General features: G+C 39.7%; 1 protein-coding gene across 1 annotated transcript in view; it reads right to left on the bottom strand.

Annotated features, from left to right (window-relative positions):
* Positions 1 to 291: 291 nt before the first annotated feature.
* The window catches only part of LOC135587679 (GRF1-interacting factor 2-like), a 37,439-nt gene continuing 20,573 nt past the window's right edge, over positions 292 to 17,157 (bottom strand). The window contains exons 2-4 of the mRNA XM_065079332.1: positions 1,842 to 1,918; positions 840 to 924; positions 292 to 743 (exon numbers count right to left, since the gene is read on the bottom strand). Of these exons, the coding sequence (XP_064935404.1) occupies positions 369 to 743; positions 840 to 924; positions 1,842 to 1,918 (537 nt within the window). The 3' untranslated portion in view covers positions 292 to 368. The remainder of the gene's footprint in view (positions 744 to 839; positions 925 to 1,841; positions 1,919 to 17,157) is intronic.

Below are 17,157 nucleotides of genomic sequence, written 5' to 3'. Positions count from 1 at the left end.
AATTAGGATCCTCAGAACAGACCTTTTTCTCAGGGAAGATTATTTTCCTCTAGATATTTGTTCTATATTGACTGAAGATCTATCTAGTTAGATCTTTTCGTAGTACTATGAACTCTTAAATAAAGTTTTTATTTTTGGAAAAGAAATGTTCAAGATTACTGAAGATGGATCATGCTATATAATTGCCATGATTAAATTTTCTGTGGTTGCCACAAAAGCCAAGCGATGCTCGACTAGGTGAGGGTGACATTTAAGATTCGGACGTAGAACCATTATGCATGCATGAACGTATATCATGAGAAGGGCCATAAAGATTCTCGCATATAAAAGTCACCAGTAATTTGCGCTAAGTTCTTTAAATACAAGTTTCATGACATTTTAGCCTCCTCTGGCCTTTTGACATGCAGTTGGTCAGCATCCCCACTGCCATGCTCAGATCCTGAGCTCCGATGGCTGTCGGCAGCAGCCACCTCACCAGCATTTGCATCTTGCTTATTCCCACGTCTATCAACTGCGCTGCTAGAAGTGCCAGTCCTTGGACGTGGCTCAGTTTGCATGTTGTGAATACCATTGACTGCCCCCGGTCTCATGGCCACCTGCCCTGGGAACACCATTCCTTCGAATTGGTGCATCTGCTGCTCTTGCATTTGTTGTGGGTTATATTGTGGGGGAGCTCCGGGAGGGAAAACCGGTGCCTGCTGAATGTAATGGCCTGCCTGTGGTATTGAGCCGTGCATCATCATCTATTAATAAAAAAATATATCAGTCGTAATGGAAAGGATGAGCAGATAATGCAAAGCAGTAAAATATGAGTTTCCAGAAAATGGTATCAAACTGACCTGAGGACGTACAGCAGGTGCATTAGGTTGGGCATCCGCAATTGCAGCCAGGTACAAAAGATTTTTTTGAAGCTGGGCTTGATACCTGATCCATAACAGTTTACTGATATTTATGTCCATAGATTAAAGAAAAATACATGCACTTTCTATTTTTTAAAATATTTATCATCCAAAAAAATTCCAGATACTAAAATTATGCATGCATTATTAGCATTAACATGTACTAAAGATACCATCAGTTAATACCCGTCCCTTGCCTGTGAACACTTGCTGCGAGGATGGTGACGTAGTGTGGGGATCAGATGCAAAGTTGCATCAGCCAAAAAAATTAAAAATAAAAACAAAAAAATAGAACTAACATGTACTACTTTGTGATATAATGTGAGAAAAATTGTTGACAGCTAGGTTGTGAAAAGAGAGGAAAAGGGGGGGTGTGGGAGATTGCCTTTATAAGTGTTAATGGATCAATCAAAACGGTACTAGTTTGGGCATGGATCCTGAACCCATACCTGACCTTATATATAATATGCATACTGAATGTCATTCAACCTAAGTATATTCCTGAGTTCAAGTTCCCTATCGTTCCATATCAGATATGGTTTCAAGTTCTGCACAGATCTAACATGGTTATGTTACTCCATCAGATTACAGAACAAAGAATCTAAAGTTGTAAAGAGATTTTTAGTCAGCTCTGTAACAGCTCTGATTCAGCAATCAAGCATCAGAAGTATCAGCAGAACTACAACTGCAATGCAGACTCGGGTAAACAATGTTCTCGTCAATGAAAAAAGGAAACACTAACAAAGGCTTATCATAAAATCAGATCTAGGTGCGTCTACCACAAGAATGCTCACATCTTGATAGGGGTGGGAAATGGATTGCATATGGTAGATCATTATATTGACAGTTTTATTTTGACAGATATGCAACAGAGACAGGACAAAGAAATGAGCCTGATAAAAAACTGCGACTACAAAAAATGAAGTTCAGTAGTCAACTTACTGAGCACATTCAGCTAGCTTTCCCAAATTCTGATTTTCCAATATTGCTAAAATAAGTTGCTTGTTTTCATCCAGGTACTGCATCAAAGCAAGCAACAAAAGATTGTGGAAACAGATTAACCTCAATCAACTTTCACGGATCTAACTAAATGCAAGAACAGAAGAAGGCTACATATAACCAAGGTTGCAGTTCTCTATCCAAAATATGTTGAAGAAAAAGAAAAATCTTGTGATAAAATCTGAGGCAAAAACAAGCACATTGCCGTTACACAAATACGAGGGTTAGGTACCAATTCAAAAATAAGACAGCCATCTTTTTTTGGTGAAGAAACATGTTTCACCAAACACTATCATGTGATGCTATATCATCTACCACAGAAAACTTCATTACCAAAATTAGATGTAAGACAAATCTAAGGTCTTAAAATTATAGATCCCAAGAACCAGGACTGCAGCATAAGGTTATAAGTTTGCTGGATTTTCGAAAATTTGGCAACTGCTCACCTTAGATTGTCTAGGCAATCTAAGGTCTGAAGTTGATGGATTTTCATTAAGAAGCAAAATGTTTAGAAGAAAGGTTTGTCTGGCAAAACTACTTTTTAAAGCTAATAACTAGGGATAAAGATGTTACAGTTTTAGAAGGATCCTACTAAATTTATTGAGTGAAACCAAAATGAAAAAAAGAAACAAAACAAGAGAAAATTGTTAATACCTCCAGCACCAGAATCCAGACTAATGAATTAGCCTCTCATCAACATATGGAAGAGGCTAATTCATACATAAAACAGCATAACATATGGAAGAGGTAAACTGCATCTATTTTATCATATTCAATGTCAAGTGGCAGAAGAAAACAAAATCTCATTTTCAAGGTAGAAAACTTTCCGTAAAATCAAAAATTGAACCCTGCTGCATTTTGATATCAGAAAAAAAGCCAAAAGTGCTGCGTCAGATCATAAACCAAATGATTTAAAAAAGCATCATATCCTAACTTACTAAAGTTTTTGTAAGTCATAATGCAATATTGTCTAAAACTAGAACTGTAAAAAGTCCTACTTAAAACAATTTCAAAAACTACCCCAAAAAAACACAACAAAGCAAAATAAATATAGATAATAAAGCACTATAAAATATTTATTTTTGATAATAAAGATAATAGTTATTATTTATTTGATAACTAAATATATATATTTATTTATTTAATAAATAAATAAATAAATATATATTAAATATAGCTATTATCTGAATAAAATGGATAAATATCTATACTTTTTATCTGAAAGCACTTGATAAGAGGAAAATACTTGAACAGGGAAATCCTTAAGCTATACTGTCTATAGTATTAACCCATTGGTTAATACGCAATCTATAGTTATCTATAGACCTGAAAATAGTCCAATACTTGATTTAAAATAAATATAGGTTCCTACTCTGATACCAAAATAAAGCTCTGATACCAAAATAAAGCGGAAGCGGAAAGTTGACCAATGATTTGTAAGAAATGATAAGCACAAAGAACTATAGAAAGCTTAAAATGCTTACAAAGGATTGGACTTAAACGAAGCGGAAGCGGAAAGTTTAAAATGCTTACAAAGGATTGGACTTAGATTTCTGCTCAAGTAAGACTCTGGTTTTTCGACCGATGTCTTGCAAGAGACTAAGCTAGAGAATATATAGAGGAAGAGGATAGAACCGGGTACTCATTGGGCCCCATCGCATTCTTATCTCTTCTTCTAATATATTTCTAGACTTCCTACTGAAGGAAAGGATATTCCTTAGTACAATTATTGATGATACTACGAGCGGCTCCCCGGGGCTCAACTCATTTGACAGCTAAGAAAAATAGGTGCTCTACCCCACGTAACTTGTTTTTACTTGGCGGCTAAGAAAAGTAGATGCTCCAGCTGTTGCAGGACTTCTAAAGGCTAAAGCTAGTTGTCCTTTGTGAGACGTCTTTTGCCAGAGATAGAGCCTTCTCCAGTTGTTGTTGCTGCTGGAGGACAACTGGTAACCAGTCCTTGTACCAGTTGTCTTTTCCACCGCTACTTCTTTGATATTCTTTAGTCTTGATTAGGTGGATGTCCATGAATTGCTGTAATGCTTCATATGCTTGTAGGGAGGCTTTCTTTTGAATTGCCCCAAGTCTTCTTTCAGATAGTCCCATTTCATCAAATGTGAGTCCTCCACGTGTCCTGGCTCTGAGCTTATCCATTTCTTGTTGGTATTGCAGGAGGAGGTCGCCTGGTTTATTAGTTGATTCAGGTGTGTAGTGGCCCTGAGGTTTGGTTTGGCTTGAACCTCCTGAGTGGCTTCTAGGAGAAGGAGTAATGATTCGTTCGGCCATCCTGCAACCAAAATATTTATTAGTCGAGATAAAGAGTCGGCTAGAATGTTACTATCTCCTTCGATGTGCTCAAATTTGATTTCGACGCCGCTTCCAGTGATGTAGTCTACAAAGGCCATCCATCGGACTCTAGATGGTTTGTTCTGAGTGGACTTGTTGAAAAAGCTTATTATTGCTTGATAGTCAGTTCTGATTATGATTTCCTTTTTATCAAGAAAGTAAATCTTCAATGCCTCCAAGGTTTTCATGACTGCATGCATCTCAGCGTCTATAGTGGACTTGATTGGGTTGTACTTTCCGCTGGCGTAGGCACATACCTTCTCAGTATTTCTGGGGTCGTATTTTTGTTTTTTCCATTTGCAAATGCCTCCCCATCCTTCCATGCATCCGTCTGTTTCAAGTATTATAAAACAGTCTTCAGGAGGTACCTCTAGATCAGGGAGATTTTGTACCAGGCTCTTAATCTTTCTGATTAATTTCCAATCTTGCTCATTCAGCCTTTTCTCGCCAGTAGGGCTTGTTTTTGAATATAATGGGCCTAGAAGCCTGCCCAGGTTGGGTATATAGCTTCTTGCATAGTTTAGAATCCCAAGCCATGATCTGAGGCCTTTCTTGGTAGTAAGGTCTTCTTCTTGATATTCTGTGATTCTTTTAATAATATGGGGCTGTAACTTGATTTTGGAGTTCCCCAAGACGGCTCCAAGAAATTCAATTTCCTTTACTGCAATTTTCATTTTCGTTGGGCTTAAGACAAGGCCGTTTTCTTGGCATATTTCTAACATTTTAGTAAGGTGTTGCCCATGCTCCTTTTCGTTTTCTGAGAAGACAAGAATATCATCAATGTATACTGCAATGAATTGTTCAGTACCTTTGAAGCAGCTATCCATTTTTCTTTGGAATATAGCAGGGGCATTTTTGAGACCAAATGGCATTGCAAGCCATTCATATAGTCCTTCAGGAACCCAGAATGCAGTCCATTCAATGGAATCAGGGTGCATGGCAACTTGGTGAAAGCCCGATTTTAGGTCAAACTTTGAGTATATTTTGCTATTGCTGACCTTTTTAAGGATGGTATTAATACCAGGAAGGCTGTATTGATCCTTTTCGGTGATGTCGTTGAGCCTTTTGTAATTAAAAACCATCCTTTCCTTCCCCTTTCTTTCAGCTCCTGTTATGGGGTCCACCGTGTTTCCTGAATTAACAATTATAGCAGTAGTACGGTGCTTACTTTTGCTTGGTCTGATAACCCCTATTTCTAGTAGTGCTTTCACATGCCTTGAGAAGGCTTCCTTTGCTTGTGGTGTTAAATGTCTCAGGGGTTTGTCCTCCACCACGAAGTCTTGATTTTTAATTTCCAACCTGCAGGTTATCTTGTTCTTTTCCCAATGTTTGAGGGGATCTTCTCCAATATAGCCTTGGGCCTTTAACTGGTCTAGTAGGCTTCCAAACTTGGCCCTTATATCTTCATTGCTTTGCTGAGCTCTTGCAGAGTAAAATACTGCCTCTTGGATTTGGATATAGTCCTCTTCTTCCAGATCTAGTTCTTCTATTGCTGCAGCTGTTGAGATATAGGGCAAAGTATTAATAGTCGTTAAGTTTTTGTAAAACGTAACCGTGTTACCTTCAATTCTAACTCCTCCTTGCATTGCCCTTATAAAATTACATCCTATTATAATTTAATATCATCTCCAAGCTTCATTGAGAACACATAGGTGTAAGGAATCCTGAAAGTGTTGTTCCCAATAGTCATTTTGCCTCCCCTTAATTTTTTGTTCGCGGTCATTTTGGAGGTGATCCCACTGAAATGCACCACATAAGGGTTTTCTTCTATTGCAGCTTTTGGTACAGCCTTCTCGTCTATGCAACAAGTGGTAGCACCTGTATCTAGTATGGCATTAACTTCAAAAGGGGGAATATTCAGAATTTCCATATGCACCTTTAAGTTGAAGAGCATATTCTTAGATCTTCTTGATCCTCCCGTTTTCTTTGTTTCCATAGAGAGGATTTTCTGCGTTTCTTCCTCCAAGAGAACAAGGGCCTCTTCATTTTCTTCTTCTTCTTCGCTTTCTTCAGTTTTTCCTTTTCCAAGCCTTTGTATTTCTTTCAGGAGATCGGCCTTCTCTAGCCTTAACCGATCCACTTCCAGTACTTCTCCTTCCAATTTGTCATATTTTTCCTTTAGCTCTACCACTTTGTTTTGTAAACGGAGGTTTTCCTGAGCTATGGCTATAGATTGAATATGCATTTCTTCTAGCTCCTTAGCCTTTTGTCGTTCAAATTCAACCGCCATTTTGAGCCTCCTTATTTCTGCTTCGCAATGATTAATAAAGTCTTGTTGTGTTTGAAGCAAGTTTCTAGGTTCATACCTTGGGGGTTCCTCCATCCTGACGGGGGTCCTTTTGTCAAAGTAATATATGCTACACATTCCACACGAAGTGATCTTGCATAAGGGACAATGTCTCCTATGCCTTCTTTGCGACGTTCTCTTGCAGCATTTGCATTCTTCCAATCCTGGCGGTAGTTCTGCGTTGATTTCCCATATGTGTCTGCATTCCGCTTGTTCTTGGGAAACTTGTATTCTTGCTCTGTATCCTGTTTTAGGTCCTATCCACCAAGTTCTACTATCTTCTATTAGAGCGAAAATTTTATGGGTGACGGAGTGAATACCATGCTGTAGATCTTCTATGGCTTCTCCTTCAGAAATTGAATAAATTGCGTCGCTTTGGTTTTCTCCTTCTTGTACAGATAGTATTTCGTATTCATCTGGAATATCCAACTGTTCAAATATAGCAACTCTTTTGATATTCTTTCGGTCATTTGGGCACTCTCTTGCAAAATGCCCTTCTTCTCCACAAAGGTAACACTTACATTTCTTATTTCTTATCAAGTGCTTTCTCTTCTCAATCCTTGCGTGGGATGAGTGAGGTTTACCTTTATAGGTCGTTGATCTTCTTACCCCATATTTTCTTTCAGGTTTGTTGTAGTATCCTGGGATAGGAATTTCACTGCAAAAGGACAGGTCCTTTAATGCTCTTCTAAATGAAGCATCTTTGCATTCAGCTTCTAAGTATTTATAGGAGAAGAGTATTCTCGGGATCACTCCTATAGTGTTTCCCCTATACTTTGCTTCAAATGCCTCTTTGATTCTCTTTCCTAGCTCCCCTGGCATTTTGGACCATAGCTTTTCAGATAATTCAGGGCCCAAGAACATCCTTCCTGTTTTGGATGCCAACCTCATATAATCATTTAAGAATTGAATAATATATTTGAGGTTAGTACAGGATAACCTTTCAAGGTCTCTGTAGGCTTCTTCTTGAGCTGTTGTGGATCCCTGGAATGGATCTTCTAGTATGAAGATCGTCCTTAGTTGTGAGAGGATATTTTGTGTTCCTCCCGTTCCGTCTCCATTGGCTAGAAGTAGTTGGTATTCTTCTGGATAAGCCATTCGCCATTGGATCCATGCCAATTTTTCAACTTCCCCGAGCAAATTTTCAATAAACTCCATTTTTGCTAGAGGATCTGTAAATCCTTGTGAAGATACCAAGTTCTTCGTTATTGATTCCCATCTCATAAATACTTCATCAAACATTCCCAATTGGGATGGGATTATAAATATTGCTCCCTGCTGCTAAAAGGCTGAAGGGGGGTTCCAGGCTTCTGAAAAGTCCTTTGCCTTGAACCTTGGTTGTCTTGAATGCCCTTCATATTCTGGCCTTTGGCTTATGGATTCTATATTCACAGCCGGAGGGTAATTTACTGGTCCCATGGTTGAGTCCGCCGGTGATCTGTAATTTGACACAGCAGATGATGAATATACCTGATGAGATAATTTTGCTAACTGGGGGTATTCCATTACTAGTTCTTCTTCCAGTCCTGCTGCAATTAATTCCCTCTGAGGCCTTCGAGGATATGGCATCTCTACTTCTTTTTCTGAGATATGGGTATCTTGGAAATAGGAATTCAGGCCTTCGCGTAGTTCTTCTGCTTCATCTTCACTACTACTTGATAATTGAATATTGACAGCTATTGTGTGGCTTCGTATTTCTTCTTCATCACTGAATGTTTCATCATCCACAGTGTTATAGTGGATTCTACTGGATGTCGATGCTGCTTTATAATTATCAAAACTGATCGAAATCCTTCCGTCAATTAGGTTCCTACTCCTGAGCTCAGCAGGTTGCATAGGGATTGAGACTTGCGTCGGTCTAATCATCCAGTTTCTTCCTCTGATTTCTGTTGTGGAATAACTTCTACCTGGTAGAGCTCTTATGCCATGGCTTGTTAGGTAATCCACCACCCCTGAGATTTCATAAGCAAAGGCGACATTCGGGGTATTTGAAAGCCGCCCTACCATTCCTCTGGTAATTAATAGATTTGCTTCTCCATTCTGCCATGTGTCATATCCACGGGTTAGTATAGAGAGTTGTATATTGCGGTAAAAATCTCCTACCGTCATCATAGTATCTGGTACAACATAGACCAATTGACTTCCTCTGGTCAAGTCTACTTCTATGGTAGCAATGATTTACCTATCATCGGCCCATCTGTTGTCCCGGAACACTAATAGTGCTAGTGTCCCTTCTTCCTGCCTGTGGAGTGTCTGAATCCTTGTTTGTAGGATTCCAAGATGAATATATCTCATCCCGCTCCTAATTAGTTGGTCAAAGCTTTGTTCTTGTATGAAGGCCCTGTCTTCTTGGTTATCGGTGACCAACATAGCTTCTTCCGATCGATGCGTGTAAACCCTGTGGTGAGCATCGTCCCTCCTTGAGTGATACAGTATTTCAGCTGGTGCTATTGCAGCTCTTTCCCTCATGGATAATTGTAGCTGTGCCTGAGGGTCTATTTGTTGCTCTAGAACTTGTATGTTTGGGTTTGGGTTTCTGGAAATTAGTTGTCCCAGTCGTCTCCTAGCGTTGAATATTCTCCTCTGGTTTCTCCTGTAGTTTCTGATCTGATCTTCTATAAGAGGATTTGACGTGGATACCTCTTGGGTTCGCGTTCTGGAAGTCATCCTTTTGCTTCCTGAAGGATGTTTGATGAAGTATTTATGAGATGGGAATCAATAACGAAGAACTTGGTATCTTCACAAGGATTTACAGATCCTCTAGCAAAAATGGAGTTTATTGAAAATTTGCTCGGGGAAGTTGAAAAATTGGCATGGATCCAATGGCGAATGGCTTATCCAGAAGAATACCAACTACTTCTAGCCAATGGAGACGGAACGGGAGGAACACAAAATATCCTCTCACAACTAAGGACGATCTTCATACTAGAAGATCCATTCCAGGGATCCACAACAGCTCAAGAAGAAGCCTACAGAGACCTTGAAAGGTTATCCTGTACTAACCTCAAATATATTATTCAATTCTTAAATGATTATATGAGGTTGGCATCCAAAACAGGAAGGATGTTCTTGGGCCCTGAATTATCTGAAAAGCTATGGTCCAAAATGCCAGGGGAGCTAGGAAAGAGAATCAAAGAGGCAATTGAAGCAAAGTATAGGGGAAACACTATAGGAGTGATCCCGAGAATACTCTTCTCCTATAAATACTTAGAAGCTGAATGCAAAGATGCTTCATTTAGAAGAGCATTAAAGGACCTGTCCTTTTGCAGTGAAATTCCTATCCCAGGATACTACAACAAACCTGAAAGAAAATATGGGGTAAGAAGATCAACGACCTATAAAGGTAAACCTCACTCATCCCACGCAAGGATTGAGAAGAGAAAGCACTTGATAAGAAATAAGAAATGTAAGTGTTACCTTTGTGGAGAAGAAGGGCATTTTGCAAGAGAGTGCCCAAATGACCGAAAGAATATCAAAAGAGTTGCTATATTTGAACAGTTGGATATTCCAGATGAATACGAAATACTATCTGTACAAGAAGGAGAAAACCAAAGCGACGCAATTTATTCAATTTCTGAAGGAGAAGACATAGAAGATCTACAGCATGGTATTCACTCCGTCACCCATAAAATTTTCGCTCTAATAGAAGATAGTAGAACTTGGTGGATAGGATCTAAAACAGGATACAGAGCAAGAATACAAGTTTCCCAAGAACAAGCGGAATGCAGACACATATGGGAAATCAACGCAGAACTACCGCCAGGATTGGAAGAATGCAAATGCTGCAAGAGAACGTCGCAAAGAAGGCATAGGAGACATTGTCCCTTATGCAAGATCACTTCGTGTGGAATGTGTAGCATATATTACTTTGACAAAAGGACCCCCGTCAGGATGGAGGAACCCCCAAGGTATGAACCTAGAAACTTGCTTCAAACACAACAAGACTTTATTAATCATTGCGAAGCAGAAATAAGGAGGCTCAAAATGGCGGTTGAATTTGAACGACAAAAGGCTAAGGAGCTAGAAGAAATGCATACTCAATCTATAGCCATAGCTCAGGAAAACCTCCGTTTACAAAACAAAGTGGTAGAGCTAAAGGAAAAATATGACAAATTGGAAGGAGAAGTACTGGAAGTGGATCGGTTAAGGCTAGAGAAGGCCGATCTCCTGAAAGAAATACAAAGGCTTGGAAAAGGAAAAACTGAAGAAAGCGAAGAAGAAGAAGAAAATGAAGAGGCCCTTGTTCTCTTGGAGGAAGAAACGCAGAAAATCCTCTCTATGGAAACAAAGAAAACGGGAGGATCAAGAAGATCTAAGAATATGCTCTTCAACTTAAAGGTGCATATGGAAATTCTGAATATTCCCCCTTTTGAAGTTAATGCCATACTAGATACAGGTGCTACCACTTGTTGCATAGACGAGAAGGCTGTACCAAAAGCTGCAATAGAAGAAAACCCTTATGTGGTGCATTTCAGTGGGATCACCTCCAAAACGACCGCGAACAAAAAATTAAGGGGAGGCAAAATGACTATTGGGAACAACACTTTCAGGATTCCTTACACCTATGTGTTCTCAATGAAGCTTGGAGATGATATTCAAATGATAATAGGATGTAATTTTATAAGGGCAATGCAAGGAGGAGTTAGAATTGAAGGTAACACGGTTACGTTTTACAAAAACTTAACGACTATTAATACTTTGCCCTATATCTCAACAGCTGCAGCAATAGAAGAACTAGATCTGGAAGAAGAGGACTATATCCAAATCCAAGAGGCAGTATTTTACTCTGCAAGAGCTCAGCAAAGCAATGAAGATATAAGGGCCAAGTTTGGAAGCCTACTAGACCAGTTAAAGGCCCAAGGCTATATTGGAGAAGATCCCCTCAAACATTGGGAAAAGAACAAGATAACCTGCAGGTTGGAAATTAAAAATCAAGACTTCGTGGTGGAGGACAAACCCCTGAGACATTTAACACCACAAGCAAAGGAAGCCTTCTCAAGGCATGTGAAAGCACTACTAGAAATAGGGGTTATCAGACCAAGCAAAAGTAAGCACCGTACTACTGCTATAATTGTTAATTCAGGAAACACGGTGGACCCCATAACAGGAGCTGAAAGAAAGGGGAAGGAAAGGATGGTTTTTAATTACAAAAGGCTCAACGACATCACCGAAAAGGATCAATACAGCCTTCCTGGTATTAATACCATCCTTAAAAAGGTCAGCAATAGCAAAATATACTCAAAGTTTGACCTAAAATTGGGCTTTCACCAAGTTGCCATGCACCCTGATTCCATTGAATGGACTGCATTCTGGGTTCCTGAAGGACTATATGAATGGCTTGCAATGCCATTTGGTCTCAAAAATGCCCCTGCTATATTCCAAAGAAAAATGGATAGCTGCTTCAAAGGTACTGAACAATTCATTGCAGTATACATTGATGATATTCTTGTCTTATCAGAAAACGAAAAGGAGCATGGGCAACACCTTACTAAAATGTTAGAAATATGCCAAGAAAACGGCCTTGTCTTAAGCCCAACGAAAATGAAAATTGCAGTAAAGGAAATTGAATTTCTTGGAGCCGTCTTGGGGAACTCCAAAATCAAGTTACAGCCCCATATTATTAAAAGAATCACAGAATATCAAGAAGAAGACCTTACTACCAAGAAAGGCCTCAGATCATGGCTTGGGATTCTAAACTATGCAAGAAGCTATATACCCAACCTGGGCAGGCTTCTAGGCCCATTATATTCAAAAACAAGCCCTACTGGCGAGAAAAGGCTGAATGAGCAAGATTGGAAATTAATCAGAAAGATTAAGAGCCTGGTACAAAATCTCCCGGATCTAGAGGTACCTCCTGAAGACTGTTTTATAATACTTGAAACAGACGGATGCATGGAAGGATGGGGAGGCATTTGCAAATGGAAAAAACAAAAATACGACCCCAGAAATACTGAGAAGGTATGTGCCTACGCCAGCGGAAAGTACAACCCAATCAAGTCCACTATAGACGCTGAGATGCATGCAGTCATGAAAACCTTGGAGGCATTGAAGATTTACTTTCTTGATAAAAAGGAAATCATAATCAGAACTGACTATCAAGCAATAATAAGCTTTTTCAACAAGTTCACTCAGAACAAACCATCTAGAGTCCGATGGATGGCCTTTGTAGACTACATCACTGGAAGCGGCGTCGAAATCAAATTTGAGCACATCGAAGGAGATAGTAACATTCTAGCCGACTCTTTATCTCGACTAATAAATATTTTGGTTGCAGGATGGCCGAACGAATCATTACTCCTTCTCCTAGAAGCCACTTAGGAGGTTCAAGCCAAACCAAACCTCAGGGCCACTACACACCTGAATCAACTAATAAACCAGGCGACCTCCTCCTGCAATACCAACAAGAAATGGATAAGCTCAGAGCCAGGACACGTGAAGGACTCACATTTGATGAAATGGGACTATCTGAAAGAAGACTTGGGGCAATTCAAAAGAAAGCCTCCCTACAAGCATGTGAAGCATTATAGCAATTCATGGACATCCACCTAATCAAGACTAAAGAATATCAAAGAAGGAGCGGTGGAAAAGACAACTGGTACAAGGACTGGTTACCAGTTGTCCTCCAGCAGCAACAACAACTGGAGAAGGCTCTATCTCTGGCAAAAGACGTCTCACAAAGGACAACTAGCTTTAGCCTTTAGAAGTCCTGCAACAGCTGGAGCATCTACTTTTCTTAGCCGCCAAGTAAAAACAAGTTACGTGGGGTAGAGCACCTATTTTTCTTAGCTGTCAAACGAGTTGAGCCCCGGGGAGCCGCTCGTTGTATCATCAATAATTGTACTAAGGAATATCCTTTCCTTCAGTAGGAAGTCTAGAAATATATTAGAAGAAGAGATAAGAATGCGATGGGGCCCAATGAGTACCCGGTTCTATCCTCTTCCTCTATATATTCTCTAGCTTAGTCTCTTGCAAGACATCGGTCGAAAAACCAGAGTCTTACTTGAGCAGAAATCTAAGTCCAATCCTTTGTAAGCATTTTAAACTTTCCGCTTCCGCTTCGTTTAAGTCCAATCCTTTGTAAGCATTTTAAGCTTTCTATAGTTCTTTGTGCTTATCATTTCTTACAAATCATTGGTCAACTTTCCGCTTCCGCTTTATTTTGGTATCAGAGCTAGTTTGTATGCTATTTTGATATAGTTTCCAACCAAACTATCATGACATTTATGCTAAAATATGCTTGATAATGATATCTCTTACAATCTAAACCTGTGAGGAGCCCGAGGAAGGCAATCTGGTCAGGGAACCTCAGTAAGACCTTTGACGTAAGCCCTCAGGGTTAAGAACGTAAGTAGATCTAAAACAATGCATATTTAGTATATGTCTAAACTTTGGGAAGAAGCTATTCAAAAGTGGTATACAGATTCGCATACCTCTCATCTTGACTATCTGAATCTAGCAGAGACCACAAAACCCACTAAGAAAGAACTAGCTCATAACATCTCTGTTATTTATGACAGAACTTGCCTATCAAGCCGAGTAAACCTGAGGAACTTCAAACTTTTGCTTGAAGAAAACCATAACCTTGAAAAGAGGATTAGAAATCTCGAATCTTCAGTAAAAACGCTATCCTCTTTATTCATTGAAAATAAGCCCCTCACCCAATCCGAGGTACAGAAATTAGTGTTAGAAATATCTAAGCAATCCAAACTTATTGAAGAAAAGACCCTACGATCATCACAAGACCTAGATCAAAAACTCCAAAGGATTGAAATTCTATTATCCAAAATAGAGAAACAGATTTTTGGATGAGCCATATATCCTCTAGGGGCACCGAATCCTACAAAGAGGCCCTCAAAGCTACTGAATCCATCGAACCTCCATCACTTGGTTTTCTCAAAACAAGTGATTTCCCTGGAACTCTCAGCCATCAGGTAGCCGTAATCAAGCAGCATAACGTTCAGATACAACTTCTGATACAAATTGCTGAAGACATAAAAGGAATACGGACAGAACTACAAACAATACGGGAATTGCAACAATCAAAGATAATACAATCCCAAGTAGTACCAGACGAACTTATTACCAAATTGGCAAATCTCAACCTGGGTCCTTCAGAAAGGCCAAAAGAGACGAAAGGAAAAATCTTGGTTTTTAAGGATCCTATAAAGATCTTTCAGGAAGCAAAAGGATGACTTCCAGAACGCGAACCCAAGAGGTATCCACGTCAAATCCTCTTATAGAAGATCAGATCAGAAACTACAGGAGAAACCAGAGGAGAATATTCAACGCTAGGAGACGACTGGGACAACTAATTTCCAGAAACCCAAACCCAAACATACAAGTTCTGGAGCAACAAATAGACCCTCAGGCACAGCTACAATTATCCATGAGGGAAAGAGCTGCAATAGCACCAGCTGAAATACTGTATCACTCAAGGAGGGACGATGCTCACCACAGGGTTTACACGCATCGATCGGAAGAAGCTATGTTGGTCACCAATAACCAAGAAGACAGGGCCTTCATACAAGAACAAAGCTTTGACCAACTAATTAGGAGCGGGATGAGATATATTCATCTTGGAATCCTACAAACAAGGATTCAGACACTCCACAGGCAGGAAGAAGGGACACTAGCACTATTAGTGTTCCGGGACAACAGATGGGTCGATGATAGGTCCATCATTGCTACCATGGAAGTAGACTTGACCAGAGGAAGTCAACTGGTCTATGTTGTACCAGATACTATGATGACGGTAGGAGATTTTTACCGCAATATACAACTCTCTATACTAACCCGTGGATATGACACATGGCAGAATAGAGAAGCAAATCTATTAATTACCAGAGGAATGGTAGGGCGGCTTTCAAATACCCCGAATGTCGCCTTTGCTTATGAAATCTCAGGGGTGGTGGATTACCTAACAAGCCATGGCATAAGAGCTCTATCAGGTAGAAGTTATTCCACAACAGAAATCAGAGGAAGAAACTGGATGATTAGACCGACGCAAGTCTCAATCCCCATGCAACCTGCTGAGCTCAGGAGTAGGAACCTAATTGACGGAAGGATTTCGATCAGTTTTGATAATTATAAAGCAGCATCGACATCCAGTAGAATCCACTATAACACTGTGGATGATGAAACATTCAGTGATGAAGAAGAAATACGAAGCGACACAATAGCTGTCAATATTCAATTATCAAGTAGTAGTGAAGATGAAGCAGAAGAACTACGCGAAGGCCTGAATTCCTATTTCCAAGATACCCATATCTCAGAAAAAGAAGTAGAGATGCCATATCCTCGAAGGCCTCAGAGGGAATTAATTGCAGCAGGACTGGAAGAAGAACTAGTAATGGAATACCCCCAGTTAGCAAAATTATCTCATCAGGTATATTCATCATCTGCTGTGTCAAATTACAGACCACCGGCGGACTCAACCATGGGACCAGTAAATTACCCTCCGGCTGTGAATATAGAATCCATAAGCCAAAGGCCGGAATATGAAGGGCATTCAAGACAACCAAGGTTCAAGGCAAAGGACTTTTCAGAAGCCTGGAACCCCCCTTCAGCCTTTCAGCAGCAGGGAGCAATATTTATAATCCCATCCCAATTGGGAATGTTTGATGAAGTATTTATGAGATGGGAATCAATAACGAAGAACTTGGTATCTTCACAAGGATTTACAGATCCTCTAGCAAAAATGGAGTTTATTGAAAATTTGCTCGGGGAAGTTGAAAAATTGGCATGGATCCAATGGCGAATGGCTTATCCAGAAGAATACCAACTACTTCTAGCCAATGGAGACGGAACGGGAGGAACACAAAATATCCTCTCACAACTAAGGACGATCTTCATACTAGAAGATCCATTCCAGGGATCCACAACAGCTCAAGAAGAAGCCTACAGAGACCTTGAAAGGTTATCCTGTACTAACCTCAAATATATTATTCAATTCTTAAATGATTATATGAGGTTGGCATCCAAAACAGGAAGGATGTTCTTGGGCCCTGAATTATCTGAAAAGCTATGGTCCAAAATGCCAGGGGAGCTAGGAAAGAGAATCAAAGAGGCATTTGAAGCAAAGTATAGGGGAAACACTATAGGAGTGATCCCGAGAATACTCTTCTCCTATAAATACTTAGAAGTTGAATACAAAGATGCTTCATTTAGAAGAGCATTAAAGGACCTGTCCTTTTGCAGTGAAATTCCTATCCCAGGATACTACAACAAACCTGAAAGAAAATATGGGGTAAGAAGATCAACGACCTATAAAGGTAAACCTCACTCATCCCACGCAAGGATTGAGAAGAGAAAGCACTTGATAAGAAATAAGAAATGTAAGTGTTACCTTTGTGGAGAAGAAGGGCATTTTGCAAGAGAGTGCCCAAATGACCGAAAGAATATCAAAAGAGTTGCTATATTTGAACAGTTGGATATTCCAGATGAATATGAAATACTATCTGTACAAGAAGGAGAAAACCAAAGCGACGCAATTTATTCAATTTCTGAAGGAGAAGACATAGAAGATCTACAGCATGGTATTCACTCCTTCACCCATAAAATTTTCGCTCTAATAGAAGATAGTAGAACTTGGTGGATAGGACCTAAAACAGGATACAGAGCAAGAAT

The sequence above is a fragment of the Musa acuminata genome, chromosome BXJ1-8 (assembly GCF_036884655.1).
Source record: "Musa acuminata AAA Group cultivar baxijiao chromosome BXJ1-8, Cavendish_Baxijiao_AAA, whole genome shotgun sequence".
Classification (NCBI taxonomy): domain Eukaryota; kingdom Viridiplantae; phylum Streptophyta; class Magnoliopsida; order Zingiberales; family Musaceae; genus Musa; species Musa acuminata.
Note: the sequence above shows the minus strand (reverse complement) of the source record. Positions and strands in the feature narration are given on the sequence as shown.